Here is a 21,124-nt window from a genome sequence, read left to right as displayed (position 1 = left end):
TCAAATTACTCACACGAACTAGTTCTGAACATAGGCGGATCAACAGACTTTCAAAACTTTGAAGTACTCTCTTCAAAGTTTTCTTTCATTTATATTTAGTTTTATTAATGTTGTCAGCCATTGCCATTAAATAAGAACCTTTCACAGTATTCTTGAGTATTTTTTATCAACGCTTCTGTTAATAAGAGACATTCTAATGCAAATGTGTTAGAAATGAAAAGGCTTCACTTTTACTGGTTGGCCTGGTTTGATCTTCCCAGTGCAAAAATTCTTTGCCATTCCTGCTAATGGCTTAATTAAGTATAGTACATCAACAACACTGGAAGAAACTCTTTTAGCCACTGCAGATGTCCAACACCCCAGAACGACACAGTCTTCTGTCTACAATTTCTATAGTGACTGTTAGTATGTTTGTGAGGACTAAACTGCACATTCACCAATGGCTCATTCTGTGCTTGTGGTTTATCTTAAGAATCAGTCTCAAAAACAGCAGATGTTTATTACAAGGCAAACAACAAAGTGTCTAGATAATCAGGGTAGATTAAAACCACTATGTAATAAGAAAAAAACCTGGAAGCTGTACCTGAATTTATTCCAGATTTGTATGTATTCCAAATGTAATTAAATAAGATGCATGACAAAAAAAAAGCATAAAACCCATCTGTTGCTGCAAATGAGCACTCCCAGTAAACTCTAGTTTTATGTTTCAGGTACTAAGCATAGACAATAATGACCGTTACTTTAATCCATTATAGCAACTGCATGCGTCTACCTCCCTCCTGCCCCCCTCCCCCAAAATAAAATCTGCAAACTGGTTTATGTTTGACTTTCTACACCACAGAGATTTTGGCACGTACTATGGCAGCTGGATTTTTGTTAACTGGATCCCGGACTAACTAAAGTATTTTCAAGCCTCAAATCAGAAAAACATGGCACAGAATTTGATTCCAAACACCCAGTCTTTAATCTTACAGTTTCTCTCAGAACAATCCCACAGAGGGTGCTCTGCTGCCTAATTCCCAACTCCTTCTGAGATGGCTAATGTTAAAAACAAAAAAACCAAAAAAACCAAAAAAACCCAAAAAACATAAAAAACAAACCACAAAACCAAAACAAAAGTAATTTATTAGACCTCCATTTGAGCCTCTTCCTCCTCCCATCCTCAGTGTCTTTGATCATTCATGGTGGCCATTAACAGAAAAACAAGTTTGTTAGAGCTTTTTAAGATGAAAAATGAGGATAAAAACAGTTAAAACAACATTTCCCAAACATTTCTCTTTACCTTGGCACTACAGACTGCTACATTAGCAGGGAGCTGGGAAAACTGCTTCAGCTCAAATACATCTCGCACAGCCCACCGGCTCAACTGATTCTCAGCCTTGCTGGATCCAACCACATTCTGATTTGAATGAATATAAGCCACTTCTTGAACACCATCTGATATATTAGGAGAAAGATATAATTAAAGATTTATTCCAAAACCTTGAAGGCACTGAAGAAGGATATTGTAATTTTAAAAAAAGTTTTACATGAAAATTGTAAAATTCATTATTATTCCACTCACTACCAAGTTTCTAAATTCTATGAAATGAACAACAACCATTAGACTTAGATTTATCTAGACTGTTTAATACTGCTTAAATTTCAGTGTGGTTTTTTTTTTTTTTTGGGATGGACAAAGAGGAAGTTTCAAAGTATTTACAATTTAATTGCTGCAATATTAAGGTTCAAAGTTAAGTCTCTGACAGAATAAAATCCTCTACATGGTATTTCAAACTCACAAGTCACATAAATACTAACTTATGTACATGAGAAAACTTAACAGCTCTGACAGAACCTAAAGTTTTACAGCTCAGATATTAAGATTTGTGAATTCTTAATAAATTTTCAATCTTAGCATCTTTCAACAGACAGTAAGTATTTATTAACAAAGTACTACAAAGCAACCCATCACCTCTGAAGACAGGAAAGTAAGGCTAATAGCTAAAAAGAGACGTAGAGAGATACTAAATACTTTAGCAGAGCATTTATTAGTACCTTGTAATAAAAACGTGTATAGCAGGAAGAACTTAAAACCTGCCAACAATGATAAATTAAACATGTGTTACTCCTTTAGTTGAAACAAAAATCAAAGAAATTAAATGACTAGTTACCTAAATATCTGTCCATTGATTCCACTTTTTGCTCTTTATGTTGAAATTGAGTTTTACTTGCAGAAGTTCTACTCGCAGCATGATTGCTAGACTTTATTTGTGCAACACAGGTATCTTGAACAGGATGAAGCATTTTAGACCCAAACCGAACTCTACCTCTCTGTCTTCTACATTTATAACTTTGCTTTCTGGCATGAGTTTTCTCAGCTGCTAAGTTATCTTCAGAGGACAAAAACTCATCTATATTCTGAGAATCACTTTCCTTTTCTTTTCTATTGGGCTTCTTTGATTGTAGCAGAGATTTGGAGAAGCCTAGTCCATTTTTATGGGCATGTCTTTCCTTCAGTTTCAGAAAGTCAGAAGTTCCTAACTTTCTTGATTCAGAATTATGGGAAATTTCAATATCGTCAGACTCATCACTTACATCGTTTGCCCCTTTCAAATCTCTTGTGCTGCTCTTGATATCTTCAAAAGACAAGACTTTGCCAAAATTTGACTCAGTACTATGGAATCCAAGCTGCCTACTGTCTCCCTCAAATACCAATCCATCTTTTTCTTTAGCAAACTCTTCACAATTTTCAGATGCTGACCTATAAATTTCAACTCTTTTAGCAAGCATTGATTGCTGGTACGCTGGACCTTGGGTAGGGAAGATGACATCATCATTCTCTTCAGAACTCCATTCAGTTTCAATGACTACATCACTTTGCTTTGAAATGCATTGATCCTCACTTCTTCTGTCCCCTTCCTCCTCCTCCTCAGAGCCTGATAAAACAAGCCAGTCTGTACCATGTGTATCTTGTTTATCATTTCTGTTTGGTGACTGAGCAGCTTTTCCATGCTCCAAAACATGCACACAGCTTTGGCATTTCTGACTATGTTTGCTATTTACATTTGTTCTTACAGTCTGATTATTAGAATTCGAATTATGAGAGTTACAATTATTATACTCTTCTTTAGTAGTTTTGATTTCCCTCTGCAACAACTTAGAGAATCCACACTGCATTAAGGAAAGTTGTCCCTTTGTTACTGTTACATTATTTGCATTGCAAGGCTTTCTTCTCTCACATTTTTTCACAGAAGTTTCCAAAATATCATCATCACTAAAGTCATCACAAAAATCAGTTTCTCCTCTCTTTAATTGTGCTTGAACGCTTCCAGAATCTTTATCTTCTTTACAGTCCGGTTGTTCATACTGAAAATAGAAGTAATGTAGAGCAAAGGTATTTAAAACATAAATAATATACGGAACACACTTAATTCCAAAGTGGTGTAAAATGAGTGGATTTTCACTATAGTACTCAAGCGAAAAATACACAAAATATTATTACAAGACACAAAGAGAAAGCAAATACAAAACAAATAATTACATGGACGTCTTTGGTAGAAGAAAATTTTTAGAACAGCAGCAATGAAAATAGCCAAAAATATATATTTGAGTCTATATATGCTGCACACTGCTAAAACAACCTATGTCTTCACAATCTACATCCATATTTTTCTAGTTTACACTGATCTTGTTGGAACTTTTCATCTTCCCACGGTAGTTTGAAAAGTGACTCTATTATTCAACTCTTAATAGTGTGTAATGCTATCCATAAAAAAAAAAAAATAATCTCCCAGTAGTGGTCAACGTCCTTGTATATGGGGGTTAACACAGTTTAAAAGAGCTATCAGTATGTAGCATTCTGCTCTTAAAATTAGTTGAGGTTTACTGAAATCAAACAAAAAAATTACCTCCAGGCAACTTAAAACATTTTGAAGCTAGAAAAGTCCAAAATACAACTCCAAAACTGTGTACTACTGAGCTAAGAATTATGACAGTAAGTAAATTAAAAGTCAGAAGAGTAAACACTAAATTGTTGGACATTAAGAGACATTTTAAAATTAATATATTAATCCTGATATCACCTTGCTTATCAAAAAGCATTTAACAAGCTAAAAAAGTTACTGCTGGTCACCAAATCTACTGTGACATCATGACCGTACAGTGATATTTTAGCAGATGGCATACTGATTTAAATTAACACTGACAGTTACCCACAGAAGTCTTCAAGAAGCAGAACAGTGGCTAATTTTCAGTATCATTCAGTGTGACTTAATCTAATAACTTTTTCACGCTTAGAGGCCATACTATAGACCTGTTGGTTTCCCAAGTAATCTGAACATAGTGTTCAGTCAAAAACACAAAAACATTCATAAAAATGCTCCCATTAAACCCAGTCTTTTCAGGAAAAAAATCTTGCTCCAGAAGGAAATTACTAAACACTTCTTTTAACAACAACTTTTTAACAACTAAACAGCCCATGTCTTCCACAGAGGTGCACAAAGCCCGAAGCAAACTTTCAATCTGCGACACCAACTGTACTCCTTTCCACAATTCCCTAACAAAAATCTTTTAAACAATAGTAGGTGTGAGATTCTCAACTGATCAGAAGGCTGTCATATCATGTCATGTCATGTAATATCATAAGGCTCTCACTCTTAAGACACCACAGAGCAATGCTTCAGTAAACAATATTGCTCTGCAATAACAGTACGTTAGTAATACCTTCATTCAGACTGAGGATATCCAAGTGTTGTAAAGGTCATAGAATATCCTATTACCAGATGTTCAGAATATTCCACTTGAAATACAGACAGTATAGACAGCATGGTATTATCTAATGCTTTACAAAATGTAAAATCAAGGGCAAGCAGACAATAAAAGATGGCAAGAGCAATTCAGGCTAACAGCACTACCAGCCTAACAACATAATGTTCACATTTGCCACTGCAGTATCAGAAACTAGAGGGAGTTATGCTCTGGTCCGTAGTCCACAAAGACACCTCACCTTTTCTGAGCTGCATGGAGTCTCTTCCTTTAGCCATGTAGTTGCTGTCATGACTCCTGCTTCTACTCGCCCTTCCCTCTAAAAGAATCAAGAATGTATAGAATAAAAACTTTATCTGTTCAAGTCAACAAAGGCAGGCCAAAAAAAATTAGTTTTTCTTTTTAAAAGCATCTGAAGTACAATCAACAAAGTCGAGACTAAAGACCTGCATTTTTGGCACTTAACTGTTCTTCGATCTAATCCATGACCTGCAGGAAAACTAACCATAAACTGGGAGGATCTTATGCATACACTGTTTTAATAATTTTAAACATTTTTCCAAAGCAGTATAGCTGCTACAATGTTCATATTACACACCATGTTTCAATTTAGATTTAATTTAGAGAACTTTTGACGTTAATATCCCCAAAACACGTGCTCTTATACCACATTACTCTTTTGGCTGTGCTGCTTTTATACTGCTATATCACATTCCCCAGCTGCTTCCTAGTATAGGCAAAACAACAAAATAAAGGGAAGGATGCAAAGTAACCTAGAATAAAGCTTCACTGAATTCCAAGATGCAAGTTAATTACAGCTAACATGCTGGATAGAAAAAGGTATAATACTGCATATACGTAAAATCAGTGTGTACTGTATGCTACAGAATTGTGCCAACAGTCTATTTAGAGTAACTAAGAAATGAATCTTAAAGTATGAAGCCTCAGTTATTTACCTCCACCTTGTAACATTTTTAAATCCAGCATGACAAAATATATTTCATTAAACAGTTTCTGACATCTCAAAATGTACTAGCCAAAGCTTACTATGATCATTAAAAATATTTTTATAATCAGAATTCTGGCTTAAAAGGTCACTATGAAATATTAGTGAACAAAAGATATTGGGATAAAGTTGACAATATGTGAAAGTATCACAAAAATAAGTTACAGCATTTTTATTAGGAAAATAAATATATTAGCAAACTTTTGGAAATTATAATTCAAACTTGTTCCACTTTTTTTGGTTTGATTTAAAAAAACTTATCTGGTCTACATCAGGGCAAGAAATTTGCACGCCTATTTAATTTAAGGCACTGCATAGACAGGTATTGTTTAAGTTTCTCTATTTTATAAAGTATATAAAATGAATATCCAGAAATAAAAGGGTAGGACTTCACACCTCCAGGATGTCTTTGGTAAGACAGGACCCTTGAGTCCTAAGTTTGAAAAGGTTATGGATCCCAAAAAGCTCTCCTTGATGTTCCTTTGATCCTTGCACTGCCTCGAAATACCGCTTGGCATTTTCACTTCCAACCACCACACAGTGAAGTTGCTAGAACAGAACAACAAAAGAGATTTCAGAAGTGTTTGCTCCAACAACATGTCAGAATTTCCTGGCATCCACATTATATACACAGCTTTAGTTGGAGCAGGCAGAAATTCTTAAGGGAGGATATTTTGTTTTAATTTCCTTGGCAGATGTTGGTATAATAGATTGTAGTACAATATGAACCCGCTTGGTTTTACTGAACTAAAAAAAAACCAAAAGTATTTAAAGTCTTTTACTTCATTGTTGTCTAATACCAGACATCCCCTATACATACTACTGACATTCGTCTATATCTTGACTGCTCACCTTTCCTCAACACTAAATTCTGACTATTTTTTCATAGTCCTTCACATTGCATGCTTACTTGCTAAGGACTAAATAAAAGCCACAAGATTACTCCTACTGATCTCTGAATATTTTAATTATCATGCTCTCTTGCTAAGTAGATTGAATAGAAGTGATTTAATCTTCCAGGTGAGAAGGAAAGGCAAGTAAATAGTTTGTCAGGAAGAATTAAAACACTTTTGAAGCCAGGCAGGTTTAGCTGCATTCCAGCTCCACTGAAATTTCTTCAAATTTTCAATACTTACATAATTGCCATATTTGACTTCAAGCAGAAGAACATCAAAACCATGGTTTTGTGGATACCAGACATGTGCAATAATTTTTGTAACTCTCTCTAAGCAGTTGGTAGTTCTTCAGTTTACTCACTTCTAGTGCTAGCACTGAATAGCTGTTTTGCTAGACAGCACATCTCTTGAATTATATAGGCCAGTAACTACACAGTCAAATTCTAGTTTAACTGTAGCTAAGCACAGTTTACTCTTTCTTGAATTATGCATGGTATTTAAAAAACTATGCTTTAGGATACATATGTAACTCGTTCAGGTTTCTACTATGTTAATCTCATTTTTTTTTATATTAGATTCTTCAATTACATATGGCTAGATCAGACTACCAAACACCACTAATAAAAAATATTCAGCAATTTTAAAATCAAATAGATCCCTTAGTAAGAATACACTACACACATGGTAAAGCATTTTCATGTAAATTTATTTCATGAAAAGGATGGACAACAATTAGCTCTCTGAGAGCACACTTGTATAGTTCACCAAAAGCCACACATACTCATGGTTTCTGAATTTTCAAAAGCAGATAAAGGCATTTTCTGCACAACTTACTGAAAATTTCCTAATTTTGCTCAATTGTCAATAGCAGAGAATGTAATCCCAGTGTAGACTAAAAAAATAAAAAAAAAAAAATTCCCAGATTTGCAATTACTCTGTTTATTGCTTCTTGCTCAACTTGGAAAAACACAAGTCAACTTGAAAAAAAACAAGCCACCCAAGAGCCTTTCAAGAAGTCTGATACATGCTTTTTGGAAGTCTAAACAGACAGTATTATCCAGGTTGTCTTTATCTACAAAAGCACCAACTCCAAAGACCTCTGAGAAGCACGACTTGCTCCTTCAGGATTTCAGTGAATACAGTTGGTCGTAATCTGCTATTGATCATTTTGTTAGCCTTTCAGAGACCTCTCCTACTGATACCTACTGTTTAAATGACTTCTTAAAAGTACTTTGCAGGAAAGAAACTTTGCAATAGGACACCCTCTAAGCTTTCCCCTGAATGTGGATATAAAGAATAAATCAAGTGGGTTTTTTGCAACGAACACTCCTTTAAACCTCGCTAAAGTAACGACCACAGAGCAATACAATTCCGGCTCCTGATGTGTTCAAAAACTAAATTATTACCTTTTCTGCTTTTAGACCACTGTTCCTCAAAAGTAGTTTTTGCACTTACTGTGATTTATATTTAACTTGCAACATTAGTATGCGATTTCAACTATTAATAGAATGTCTTCTTCATTTTGAGCTTCTGACACAGAGTTTCTGAAAATTGCCTAATTATCTCTGATAATTAGCACATTGGCCCATCACCTACTACTTTTAATTTTTTCTAAGCAAGTTCCCTCTTTTTTTTTAATTTAATTTTGTCAAGATTAAACAGAACTCTTAACTTTTTTTGGCTTCTACAAAACACTGACTTTAAGTTAGATAAAGTCACTGTTACACTTTTGAGAGTAACATTTTAAAGCAGGCCATACATATTACTCAGGGTAGCTCAAGACTTGGTCATCCAGCTGTGGGGTTTCTGACTATCTGCTTTGTGAAAACAGATATTGTGTCCAAATATGTGATCTGAGAACCTTATGCTTATTTGTCACTTACTTAAATCTGTATGAGGACAGTGACAATCTTCCTATTATTGCATTTCCCACTCATTAAGCCTCCAGCTCCTCCTTGTAAATAACCCAGCTACAAGAGGGTACTTGTCACTGAAGACTCAATACCAAACTTTTCCTATTTATGGCCAAAATTGAAATCACTAGGTTAATTCATCAAATTTCATTTGCTTTCTTTAATATATAGAATCGCTAGGGTTTGAAGGGACCTTTTAAAGGTCATCTAGTCCAACCTCCATGCAAGGAGCAGGGACATCTACAACCAGATCAGGTTGCTCAGAGCCCCATCCACCCTGGCCTTGAATGTTCCCAGGGACAGGGCATCAGCCACCTCTCTGGGCAACCTCTTCCAGTGTTCTGCCACCCTTACTATAAAAAAATTCTCCCTAATATCTAACCTGAATCTTCCTCCCTCTATTTTAAAACAATTACCTCTCATTTTATTACAACAGGCCCTACTGAAGAGTTTTTCCCCATCTTTCCTGTAGGCCCCCCTACAGGCTGCTATAAGGTCTCCCAGAGCCTTCTCTTCTCCAGGCTGAACAGCCCCAACTCTCTCAGATACTCTCTCAGTATCATTTGCCCACTGAGGTGACCTACTTTGCCTTTTCTATGCAACGCATTCTTCAGGACAACCGTATCTCATAGATTTTCCTCCTTTCTCCAAGTTTATAAGCTTATAATGTCAACATCTTAACTTAAAGCCAGTCATCTTGTTTCTTAACTTCTAAGATTTGTTGAGAAAAACATGTTTATATTCAATCTAGTTTCTTATTATTCTGCAGCCTGCTCTTTGTTGTTGTGTTTGCTTATTTTTTTGTTTTAATTCTGATCTCACCAGGAAACAGCTGCTAGACTGTGTTGTTCCTGAAACCATACACTTTGTTTTTCCCACTCTTAGATTTTTAAATCTATCAATGCAAGTACCAACATTTAGAGAAAGTAAAGTTTCAGGTACAGTATTCTGGCAGACAACATCACTTCATATCTTCATAACAGCAGTAACTACAAGCTTTCTCCCCCTCCTTTCATAAGCAAGTTTTCACAGGCAGGAAAGTAGCAATACAATATCTTTTTGCTTTTCTTCTGTAGCACCATCAAGATTTTTGCTCTCTTTCTCCAACCTTTCAAAAGGAAAAGCTGCCTGAATTAGACTACTGCAGATACTAACTACAGCTTTTACAGATATATTTGACAAGTTTTAAAATGAAATAATTCTCTTCTCTGTATAACCTGATTAATGTATATTGCATAATTAAACCATCAAACTTAAATACAAATACTCTGTTTTGTTCTTTGACATTTGCTAAAAGATACATCTCTGCTTAACAAGTTACGGTAACAGCATATATCATAAAACCAAGGTAAACTAAAATTTTGCTATAGGCTAGCTTAGGTTTCAGTCATTGAAATAGCTAAAAAGAGCTCCCAATTTAAATAGTTTGTGAACTTTACCTGTTTATAAATTTGTCGCAAGTACATCATCTCCTCCACAGTTCCCAAAGATATCAATCTAAACACTTTAACATCTTTGTATTGGCCAATCCTGTAAGCTCTGCAACAACAGTGGCACATTAAAAAACACTTTTTTTTATCCGTAAAAAGAGAGCTCTTAGGGGGAGTAACACACACACACAAAAAAAAATAAAGCATTCAAATCAAATGGTAGTACTCAAAATAATTTATAAGTTGGTTGGCTTGGGTTTTGTATTTATTTTTGTTTTTGCGCCCCCCCTCTTCTCCCTGCCCAGTTTTCCCATTTTTCCTCAGTAGTTCATTCCCTAAATGCTAAACTACAACAGTATCACAAGGTCTATCTTCCATCTCCCTTGAAAACACACCTTCCACTATGTTTTCTCAGTTGTTTGTGTTTGTTTTTTCCCCTTCTCTCTCTCCATCTGCTCTTGCACAAGATATTCCCCTAATTGCATTATAGAGGAGTTAGATCACGGATTACTTGGGGCAGTCTGTTCTTTCTTGACTTTATAAAGCACTTTGCAAGTTACAACATAACAAAAACAGCTAGCAAACAGGCAATGTTCTATCTAAACGGCAAATTCTGACACTTCTAATGGATTATACTCTGAAAATTCAAGAGAGGCCGAATCAATTGAATCAATTTGTAGAAGAGTGGTCCTACAAAGATTCTTTAAAGACAGTCCCTTGCAACAACACACATTTCTGATACACATATTTCTCGAGAACAGCTGCATATAAGCACCTCTTAGAAGTCAGAAAGACTTACAATGGAATTAGGTAATTGGATGGGACAACAGAAACAAGTTTATTTCTGCTTACAGAAATACATAAATCTACTGAATTTTGAAGGTTTCCAATATTCTTTACTTCACCTATTCTGTCCTGAATCCTAGGGAAACATCCTATGATCAAAAAGCCTTGAAAGAAATATCCAGATTCCTGGAAATCCTCCAATGGCATAGTATCAGAGATGGAAGTGGGCGCCAAAAAGACACTAATCTCCACAAGAGTGGAGGAAAAAAACATAGAAGTTTTTCTTTAAGAATTCTGGGATTCAAAACATCACTTGAACTAACATGAATCACAACACACTCTCCTGACAAACACAGGAAAAATGCCATCCAGCTACATGCCCAGACACACTTGTTCTAGAGATCACAAAAAGTTAGAGTAACTATGGCTTTAAAAACTTTTTTAATGACCTCATCATCACAGTGCCACAGAAATAAAACGGAAAATTAGAAGTAAAATTGAGGGTTAAAAACTAGAACATCAAAGCTAAAAAACAATTTAGCTAGACATTTCTTACAGTCTTATGGACAAGTCAGACTACGTTAAAATTTTCTTCCCTTAGGAAAGTTTAGTTGGACAATGAGATTACAGGATCAAAGCAAAAGAAGAGTACAACATGGATCAAGTTGTGTATTTTCGAGTGTACCTGTCAATAGCTTGAAGATCATTTGCTGGGTTCCACGTAGGGTCAAACAATATAACAACATTGGCACCAACAAAATTAAGACCCAGTCCACCAGCCCTAAAAACATAAAAATGTAAAATTAGAACTATTTGACAGTAAGAAAGTCAGAACAATTTATTTCCTGTGTATTGGGTCCATATTACCATTCCACCAAATAAAAAAAAGCACAATAGAGATAGTGAAAATAGTGCGCTACAGCTTTGTGTTACTATTGTGTTAATAAGCACCAAGTACTTAAACAAGGACTGCTGTAAAATGCAGCTGTCTCACCTAAGTAGCAAGAAGATAAAAAACTGCATGACTAGATGCATCATAACCCAACTGCTGTTACCTTACTATAGTAAAAGTCCTGACTGCTACCTCATATCCACTGAGTCCTACACAGGCCAATTCCCTCAACGACTACACTGAAATTCATAACAACTTTTATGCCACTTAACACTATAGACTCAGGAAAACTCTAGTTTAAATAAAATGTCTGCATGAAATTTTACTTCCTCTAATCCCAGAACACCATTTTGACAATAATGCTATGCAGCTTCCACTAAAATGATGACAGTCTAGGGTAAGTTGTATCTATAAGAATTAGCAGCTGTCACAAGTATATTTCTACAGTATGCAAGTCAACTATTAAAAACATAGTTGGCCACACAGCTACCTATCAGCAACATTCAGATCTGTCACCACAAGGAAAAAAGTCACTGTAAGAAAAGGGCACCAGTTACATCACCTTAAACATTCAATGGCTGTATCATGCTTTTGGATAAAGTCTGCAAGCCAGTGAAGAATTTGAGCATATGTTTAACCTGAGGTAGTTAACTAGTGCCCTTGCTGAATCTAACGAATGTGCATAGCTGGATGATTTGACAGGAACAAAAGTGAGGAAAATACTACTTCTCATCCAGCTGCAAAACAAGCAAACACTGAAAATTCTTTTCAACCAGCTCAATCAACATTCTTACAAAAAGAGACAATATAAGCACATGCCAAATACTATTATTAATTGAACTATTAAAACAATTCTTTACATTGACTAGAAAGCACTAATTTCAAGTGTGTTTTCTTCTGAACGAGGTACCACAAAACTGAGAGAGACATTCCTATTTAACTTACCAAGCACCTAGTTTTAATAGATTAGCTTATATTCTGCTTGTTTAAAGCAGAGGGAGAGGTAAAGTTTCCAGGGATGTGAACAAACGGAAACAGAAACCAAAAGCTTATGAAGCCCCACCACCTTTTGGTCTTCATGGAATCCTTGTTAATGTAAATACAGTTGTGGCCTCTTCCAGGTGTGGTGTGGTTTTGGGTTAGTTAAATCTGGAAAGGGAGAGGATGTGGGAACCTGCCAACATTAACGGAGGTTTCCGGAGGATGAGCGCTTTCAAAGTTTGAAATGCTGAATAAAAATCTTTGTATTTTTCAGAATACCTTACTGTATTTTGGAATTTTGGTGTATTTCTTTTTAGTGAGGACAGAATCCAGCCTCTCATTTTACCAAACTGACTCTGCAGTCAGACTGAAATGTAAGTCAACATGTTTATCCAAATGGTTTCTCATTAAAAATGGCAATAGTTGGAACTGAAATAGGAATTAAACCTCAGTGCAAAGCCTTAGTGTCAGTAAAACAGACTGACTACGAAAACTAACTAAACAGGATACTTAGCTTCATAAAGATTTTACCTTTCAATATTTTTAGGTATACCACTAAAATTCAGATACCCCAAATCAGAAAAAGAATGGCTCCTATATCTGTCATGAACAGAATGAATGCAGTAGTTAGTTTGTGCACTGTAATGAATATCTTCCATTTTAAATGTCATTTTTAACAGAGGTTAGAGCCATTATTGCAAGATGGTCCAGGCAAATTACTGTAATACAGCTCAGATGAAGAGTGCTGTATGAAACGTCTCATAACATTTCTGTTACAAACAACAGTTTTCAAAAGATCATCTTACTTAAAGCTGCACATTGTGTTAAATAAATGGCTTCTTTTTATATCCTGTCACGGACACCTTAATACCACAATGTTCACAAGTTACAAAACAATATTGCATTAGGCAAGTTTCTATGAAAGCTGTGACTACTTAATTCTGTTTACTAAGGTAATTTTTTTATAATTCCCAAGTTCTCTGTTTCAGTAAGATCTTTGGCTGAGAGGTCTCTGAATATGACTACATGCATGTTAAAAATTATTTACAATATAGCTGTGAAGAATTCAAGTTAAATCAAGCCCTGAAAAAGTACACACTAATGGACAGCAGTCCAGTAATGGACAATAATTGAGAATGCTGGAGATAGAACGGAAGTGCACACTGTAGTATTTCATGATAAAAACTGCCTACAAATTTCTGTAACCATCATCTCTTCACCATCTAAGGACTTCTCTTCAGGTAATAAAGAAAACCAAGAAGCAGAAATATATTTTAATTTATAATTATTTCTGAAGGAATTAATCTAGAGAAAGACTAGTATGGAAAACACAGAGAACAGTGATTTAGCTTTAAAGGTGGGAACACTTGGCATTCTTATTTCTTCTAGAACACTGTATTGGAACAGGACTGCATAGACTTCAGTATTGTACATAAGCAGTTCTTCAGGCTAAGCAGCATCAAAGGAGTTGCAACCTCTGACATTCTCCTATCAAGTTACAGGAACTCCAGCAATTATTTTAGTGTTTCTAAGCACAACCAAAAATCCTCATCCTTTCTTCCAGATAATCATACATTTTCCCACCAACACCAGCACAAGACTGAAGGAGTCTGAAACAGACTTTAGTTCATGACACTCAGAAGTTCCAACAGATGTGTAACTATTTTTCCATAAAGCTCAAGACTGAAATTCATAACCTGTACCTACTGGTTTGATGGATTTTATCTGTATTAATCATCATTATCCATAAAAGCATTATGGATAGTTACACAATTATGTTTGATACTAATATTAACTGCAAAACTTGAGGTTAAGCTATGTAGACAGACAGATTTTGGTTTTTTTTTTTACTTTATAGTTTAAGGCCCTATGTCTCAAAAAACTCACTAACCAATTAAAAAACCTCAAGATTTCCAAACGTCTACAGGCTATACATAGTCAATTCCAGGCAGAAATAGCATTTTGCCAGGATGAAAAAAATGAACTATAAAACAAGAACACTGTAAATTTAACAGTGAAATCATCACCACTGTCTGCACTGCAACTCACTAATTTATAGATTGGAGCTTCCTGTTTAAAGTTGTATGTTAACTATGCCAGTGGAATATAATGGCAGACTCAAGATCGCTATGTAGGGAATTCATCCTTTACAGAATGCATTTTTGCAGCCAAAAGACAGCGCAACTATTTGCAGCAAAAATCAACATTTGGCTCTTGGAGCAATGGGACTTTCAGAACACATACAAGTTGACTACACAGAACAGTTGGCCAAAAACTTGGCAAGAAAGTATGAACAGAAGAGTATGACCCAATTCTGTCAACCTACTATGTGTTAAGAAACAAAGAATATACTGTGAAGTCCTAATGCCTGAAATCTGAGTAAGAGGAAGGATGAATCTCCTATAGAGTAGAACTAGGACACATCACTTTGTCATTTCCAAAGGATTACAAAATTAAAGCTGCTTCCATTACTAAGCAAGCAAAAAGATAATATTTTGTTATCAGTGATAAACTACACAAGGAATTGCACATTCTATTTTTCTTAGTAAGCATTGGTTATATTGACTGCAATTCCATCATTGTTTGTTCCTTTCATTTACTCAGCAAGATGAGAAACACTAAGAACAACAGAATGAAGACTCGTCTTGAGCACCAACAGCAGGCATGGAAAGCTCACCAACCTCTGTATTCACAAGCTCTAACAGCAGAAAGGAGAAAGTCCATCTCTGTTTACCTGACTTTCATTTTTATTCCTACGTAAATTAATGGAAGAACTGAAAAGGTTATAATTACACAGCTAAACTAGACTGATAGAAGCAGCTAATCCTACAGCTGCAGTAATTCCCTGATACCTTCAGGGAAAGAACACAGATCCACGAAGGTCCTGGGGAAGCTGATGGCCAGGTTCTACAGTTGACGGAGATTACAAATCTGCTGCATGACCAAAAACCCAAATCTCTTCAGAACACTGCCCACGTGCACCAGAGAGTATCTGAAGACCATTCTGACATGCACTTTTAACAATCTTCAAGTTTACACCTAACTTCTAATTAAACAGAGGTAGTGTAGATTGTCCTATCTAACAAAAAGGACCAAAGTGACCATATAGGCAAGAACAGCACATTCGCATGTTTCATCAAGTTTCTCTGAGTTTTCCCCTGGGCAGGCAGATTAAAGTTTCTCTTTGCTTGCTTTCTGCCCCTGCCTGGTAACAAACTTCATCCAGGATGAAACATGGAAGCAGCCACAATTAAAAAGAAAAAGAAAAGAAGACAAAAGAATGGTCATAATATCTCATTTAGTTGAACATATTGCTAAATTTCAAAAGAATTAATTATCTATCATAAGTTGATATGCAGATCTGTTAGGCAAATACATTTTAAAAAGACAATCAAGGATTGTTTGAAGTATTTTAAATAGGTATATGATAACTAACATGGTAATAAATTACAGTAACACCAAGAGACAATTCTTCAGTTCAATACAGTATTTCAATATAGCATTTCATGTTTTCTCACTCCCACAGTTAGTGGAAATTTAAAACTAGGATTCAGAAGATCCACTTGTTTTAGATCTTAGCAATCTGCATAAAGCAGAGGAGAGGAGAATGGAAGAAGTCTTCAGATCTTTTAAGAAGCTTCAGCCCACAGCAGTCAGTTTATGTTTACTAAAAGAAAAGAGAACAACTCACTTTCTCAAAAGTAATCCCTCAAGGTCATCAAGTAAAATGCAGAGTAACATATGTACTAAACACTAGAAAGGTAGAGTGAAACAGACTACAAGTTAAATTTTCTTACATTATAGACACAAGACATATGTTAATTTCTTGAAGGCTGTTGAATTCTCCTACAATTCTGATCCTATCTTCTGATTTTGTATTTCCATCAAGTCTTCGGTAATCCAGCCCAGATGCCATACAGTATTGTTCCAGGACATCTAGCAACTGGGTGGGGAAAAAAAAAAAAAAAAAATTAAGTGCTTACTATAATATTTTTAATTTAACATAATCACAGAGGTCTTGTTTCTCAAATACATTTTCAATAGACCAAGCACTGAAAATAAAAGTAAATATTTCCCATTTTTATATCAATATGCTCAACACTCTTTAGCTCTGATTCTATAGCACTCAAGGTGACTAATGTTGGTCTGCTATGGTCTCACTCAATTCTCCAACCTTGGATGCTTGTCTCACCTCTAAGTGATGCTGAGTCAGTTCAACCCAATAAGCAGGCAGGTAACTTAAAGAGTTTTGTGCCATCTTAGCAAGCTACAATGACTTAAGTATGGTAAATGAGCACCAGAGGCAGCACAGATAAACAGGCGTGTATGCACAGGCAGAGGTCAAATGGATGGAGTGAAAGAGACTGAAGAAATCAGCAGTCAGTCTGGTCCCGGACCATGAAGCACATGAGCATGAGCATTTTACAATTATACCTAAATATTAAACTTGCAGTCTGCCTTGAAGTCACAAAATTATCAAATATTTAAGACTCTGAATTGTCATTCACACTATTAGTTTTTAATACTTTTTAATGCTATCATTATGAATATTTAAGAAAACCACATTAGTTTGTACATTTCAGGAAACACGTTATTCCCTAACAAGAAAATCAAGGAGCAAGTGCCCTAGAAGTGACGTGTGCATACACTTCTTGCTCCAATTAAACACTGTTTTCAGTTGAAATGAACTGGTATAACGAATCTCGAGGTTGAAGTTTCATCCCTGGTGAGGGTCAAAAGCTAGTAGAACAGAAGAAATTTAACTACTTTCAGTGCTAACACAAAGGCTGTATGATAATTCAGTTGTATTTTGCTGTGACTCTGCTCTAACTGAAGACATAACAGCTGAACCCAGCATGAGCTATCTACATCTGAAGTAATACAACAATTTTAAAAGGCTCTAAGGAAGGCAGCATTACATTTATCTTGCCATCACCATTTTTACCATGAGATAACATAAGGTTTCAACATGCTTCTGGAGTATGGCACACTGTCCTTCTCATCATTATCTCCCATAGCACAGAGAGAAAGGAAACATGGTTGACAGCTGTCACCTCAGTGCTTTAAGCTTCAGAACCTACTGCTGCAGTTCTTTGATAAAAATCATATGGAGCTCACCTTAGTGGAAAAGGAGAAAAGAAGAACTTTATCTTTGTTTTTTCTGAAGTGATTTAAAAGCTGCTGAAGGACCTGTAAAAGAACCATAGAATACAAACAGAGAGACTTTACCTAGAGTTCATCTTGCATACTCTTATTTGGATTTTCAGCCTTTAAACAGGCTACACTGGAATTAATTATTTGCAAAGCCAAAAAGAGCCATAACAAAAATCATAAGTAACATAATAAATGTGTCAAAGGTAATAGAGATGCTGGACCTATGCATTTTTCAGTGATTTACATGTAAATCCGGTGATAAAAAGGCAATCATAATACTAACATGTAAATTCAGAAGCTATTTGTGTCAGTGCACAGGCTGCAAAAATATGTTCTTTATCTCATGCACTAGCTCAGATTGTGAATTTTTGCATTTAGCAAAAGCATACAATTTCCCTGAAAACAGAAAGGTCTGTTTAAGTTTTCTGTATGACATATGAGTTCAGAACTTCTTGGAACTTGTCTTCTTAAAATAATCAGTGAGATGTATGCTCCTCCCCACTCCCGCTCTCGTCTGTTGCTCTATTTACAGTAGGATCCAGCTTCCCAGACTCTTACAGACCTTGAAATGCCAATAATCCGCCCACACACAATGTTATTCTGGTGGGGAAGCAAATAATCCAGAGCCTTGTGTATAATAGTGATACTGTTATTTTCAAAAGAAGCATGTCCACATCTGGCAATGGCAGCTCCAGAGTACCACGCAGAAGCAATATACAAACGCGAAAGAGGAATTTTCTGTACCATGTCTGTAGCTTTCTCCCACTGGGCAATAAATATTTTGAAAATATATTTATTCAGTGGCAAATACATAAACTGTTAATTGACACTGATTTCACCAAAAGCCTAACAAATATTTGACAACCAAATAATTAGGAATGTTTATATTAAATTTACAGTTCTGGAAAATATCTAGAATATAAAATTGTAATTCTACATCACTTATAAGCCTTTTTGTATATATTAGCCAGCCAGTTATTAGTGAAAACAAGGTACAAAACAAGGTAATTTTTGCCTGGTTTCACCGTATAATAAACTAGCATTTATTTTATTGGTAAAAAAAAATCCGTATCAGGTAATTTAACAAGAGCTAAATGACTTGCATTTGCATTTTATTTAGCCACATTAAGAAACAAGAAAAACAGTGACGTGCTTTTAAATGCAGAAGAAATTTGGCTACTATGTTATTGCTGTTATCATTAGAGTAAAGTGTAGGTCAAATAATGAATTTTCTATAGAGGAATACAAAAAAAATCCACCTAGTCTGTTTAAATAAAATGGACCAATGTCATGCCCAATGGGATTTTAGGTATTCTGGAATAAAGAACATTGAAAAGTAACAAATGGCTTTGGACAAAACAGAAAAATTCTATGCTTGCACATCAGAGTATTATCCTAAAAACTGATACTCTGAAAAAGAAATACTTAATCATACTCAAGCAAAAGTAACATGCTCTTTGTAAAAGTCCACATGGATTTAAAAGTGTATCTCCCCGTTACAACACATTGTGAGTTGTTTGACTGTGATGAAGTGTTACCTCTCACATGTGAGAATATCTTGTTTGTATGCAGATATGCAAGCTAGCCTAGAGTGTTTTCCAGCCTTCAAAACCTTGCCTGCCTGGGTCAGGATTATGTTTAATAGTAGAAGTTACTATTATTTGCAAGGTGCTCCAACAGACTTCCATTTTCCTACTGAAATAATGGTAATATGCCAGAAAAATAAATCAATCCAATACAGTTATTCCTAAGAGATTTCTATTAATTAAGAACAGTATTCCAAAACTCCACAATTGGATGTCTGTGGAAATATTACACGTGTAGTTTAAAAAAAAAAAAAAGTTATTCCAAGTGCCTAGACATTTAATAGCCCTTTTCACTTAAAAAGCATACAGTCTCCGTAAGTCAGAATTTTAACAAAATTGTAGAAATAATCAGACAAAGCACTAATGAGAATTACTGCAGGCTTTTAAAACTACCTTCATTTTTCTTACTTCTTTTCCAAGCAGTACCCAATACTTCCATGTAAACAATGTCCAACCTTAATGTTAAAATCACTTGTCCTTGCACTTTTCAAGTCCTCACTTTCTCACTTCATGATAGAAAAAAGGTAGTTTCCAAACAAGACAGCACACTCCTTTCACTTCAATTCTCATATTCAACTATTCCAAGTTAAAAATTTAGGCATGAAATTCACCTTGCAATAGAAAGTATAAGGAAATACTTTTGAAAACTCTATGTTCTGCAGTGTGATTGAAAATGAATGAATAATTCCACAAAAATAGCTGAAGGTCAGATGATGTCACTGTCTTATTACCCACCTCCCACCATAAGGAAAATGTATTAGAGTCATAGGTATATCATGAACACTTATACGTGTACAATTGGATTACAGGGATTGTTTTTTCCAAAAACTTGTTATAACCTTGAGTTCAGAACAGCAAACCTGTCGTGCCACATTTAAACACTACAGCTTGCAAAACACGTAAAGGTGACTGCAGCCACAGCACAAGGTAGGACACAAACACCAATTATGGCATACTCTCACACTTCTGTTCAAGCAATTCTAGTTTTACTGGTGGCGGTAGGCATATTCCACAGCAAAAAAAAAAAAAAAAAAAAAAAAAAAAAAAAAAAAAAAAAAAGAGAGAAAAGCTCTCTCTCTGTGAGTTTTATCTCTGCTTGGTGAGAGAACAGGTCTTTTAGTAGATAGGTTAACCTCCTCAACCCTTCAAAACAGTTACAACTGCTCACCTAATGAACTTCATCAACAAAACTCAGCCCTTCCCCTACCTTAAATAAATTTAAATAAATGCCACAACCTTCTTTGCAAATATGCTCATCTACAAAAGAATAATCACCTGTGCCAACATTTCTGTGTAGCCTTTACTGAATTTTAATTTAAAGGACTAAATAATATCTATTCAGTCTACACTACCAGATGAAAGTTACAAAAATATTTCAATTAGTTTCTACAGTACAGAAATTTTAATTTACAGAACAGAAAACAAAGTATTACAGTGGGACAAGGCTATTAAAAACACTTTACTATAACTTGTGTCATTTATTTCCAAATAAACATGTTAAAAATACATAAAGTAGTTTTCAAGTTCTAGTATTTGATGACTCTCCTCTGATTACTTTCTAATGGTAAGAGGACCTTCTAAATGAAATACATTCTGAATGACTTTGCTTCCAGAGCATAGAAAACAAAATCACCCCAAACAGCTTCTGTTTTAAAATTCGGAATAGAAAAGAAAACAGTTAGACAATCTTTTCTCACTAGACAAATCTGCAATGCAATCAGCAGCAGCAAGAAC

At 35.2% G+C, this 21,124-nt stretch overlaps 1 protein-coding gene across 5 annotated transcripts in view; it reads right to left on the bottom strand.

The window, feature by feature from the left end:
* The window catches only part of ERCC6L2 (ERCC excision repair 6 like 2), a 58,398-nt gene that overhangs the window by 16,400 nt on the left and 20,874 nt on the right, over window positions 1-21,124 (bottom strand). For 4 of the 5 annotated variants that reach the window (XM_010116323.2, XM_086770083.1, XM_086770084.1 and 1 more), the window contains 8 exons: window positions 17,769-17,840; window positions 16,448-16,593; window positions 11,463-11,558; window positions 10,001-10,100; window positions 6,149-6,301; window positions 4,988-5,065; window positions 2,154-3,348; window positions 1,283-1,437 (listed from right to left, as the gene is read on the bottom strand). In XM_010116323.2, coding sequence (XP_010114625.2) covers window positions 1,283-1,437; window positions 2,154-3,348; window positions 4,988-5,065; window positions 6,149-6,301; window positions 10,001-10,100; window positions 11,463-11,558; window positions 16,448-16,593; window positions 17,769-17,840 — 1,995 coding nt within the window. Of the gene's footprint in view, window positions 1-1,282; window positions 1,438-2,153; window positions 3,349-4,987; window positions 5,066-6,142; window positions 6,302-10,000; window positions 10,101-11,462; window positions 11,559-16,447; window positions 16,594-17,768; window positions 17,841-21,124 lie in introns of those variants that run through there. The other variant, XM_086770085.1, reaches the window with a different exon arrangement.

The sequence above is a fragment of the Chlamydotis macqueenii genome, chromosome Z (assembly GCF_036417535.1).
Source record: "Chlamydotis macqueenii isolate bChlMac1 chromosome Z, bChlMac1.mat, whole genome shotgun sequence".
NCBI lineage: Eukaryota > Metazoa > Chordata > Aves > Otidiformes > Otididae > Chlamydotis > Chlamydotis macqueenii.
This window is presented reverse-complemented; position numbering and strand designations above follow the sequence as displayed.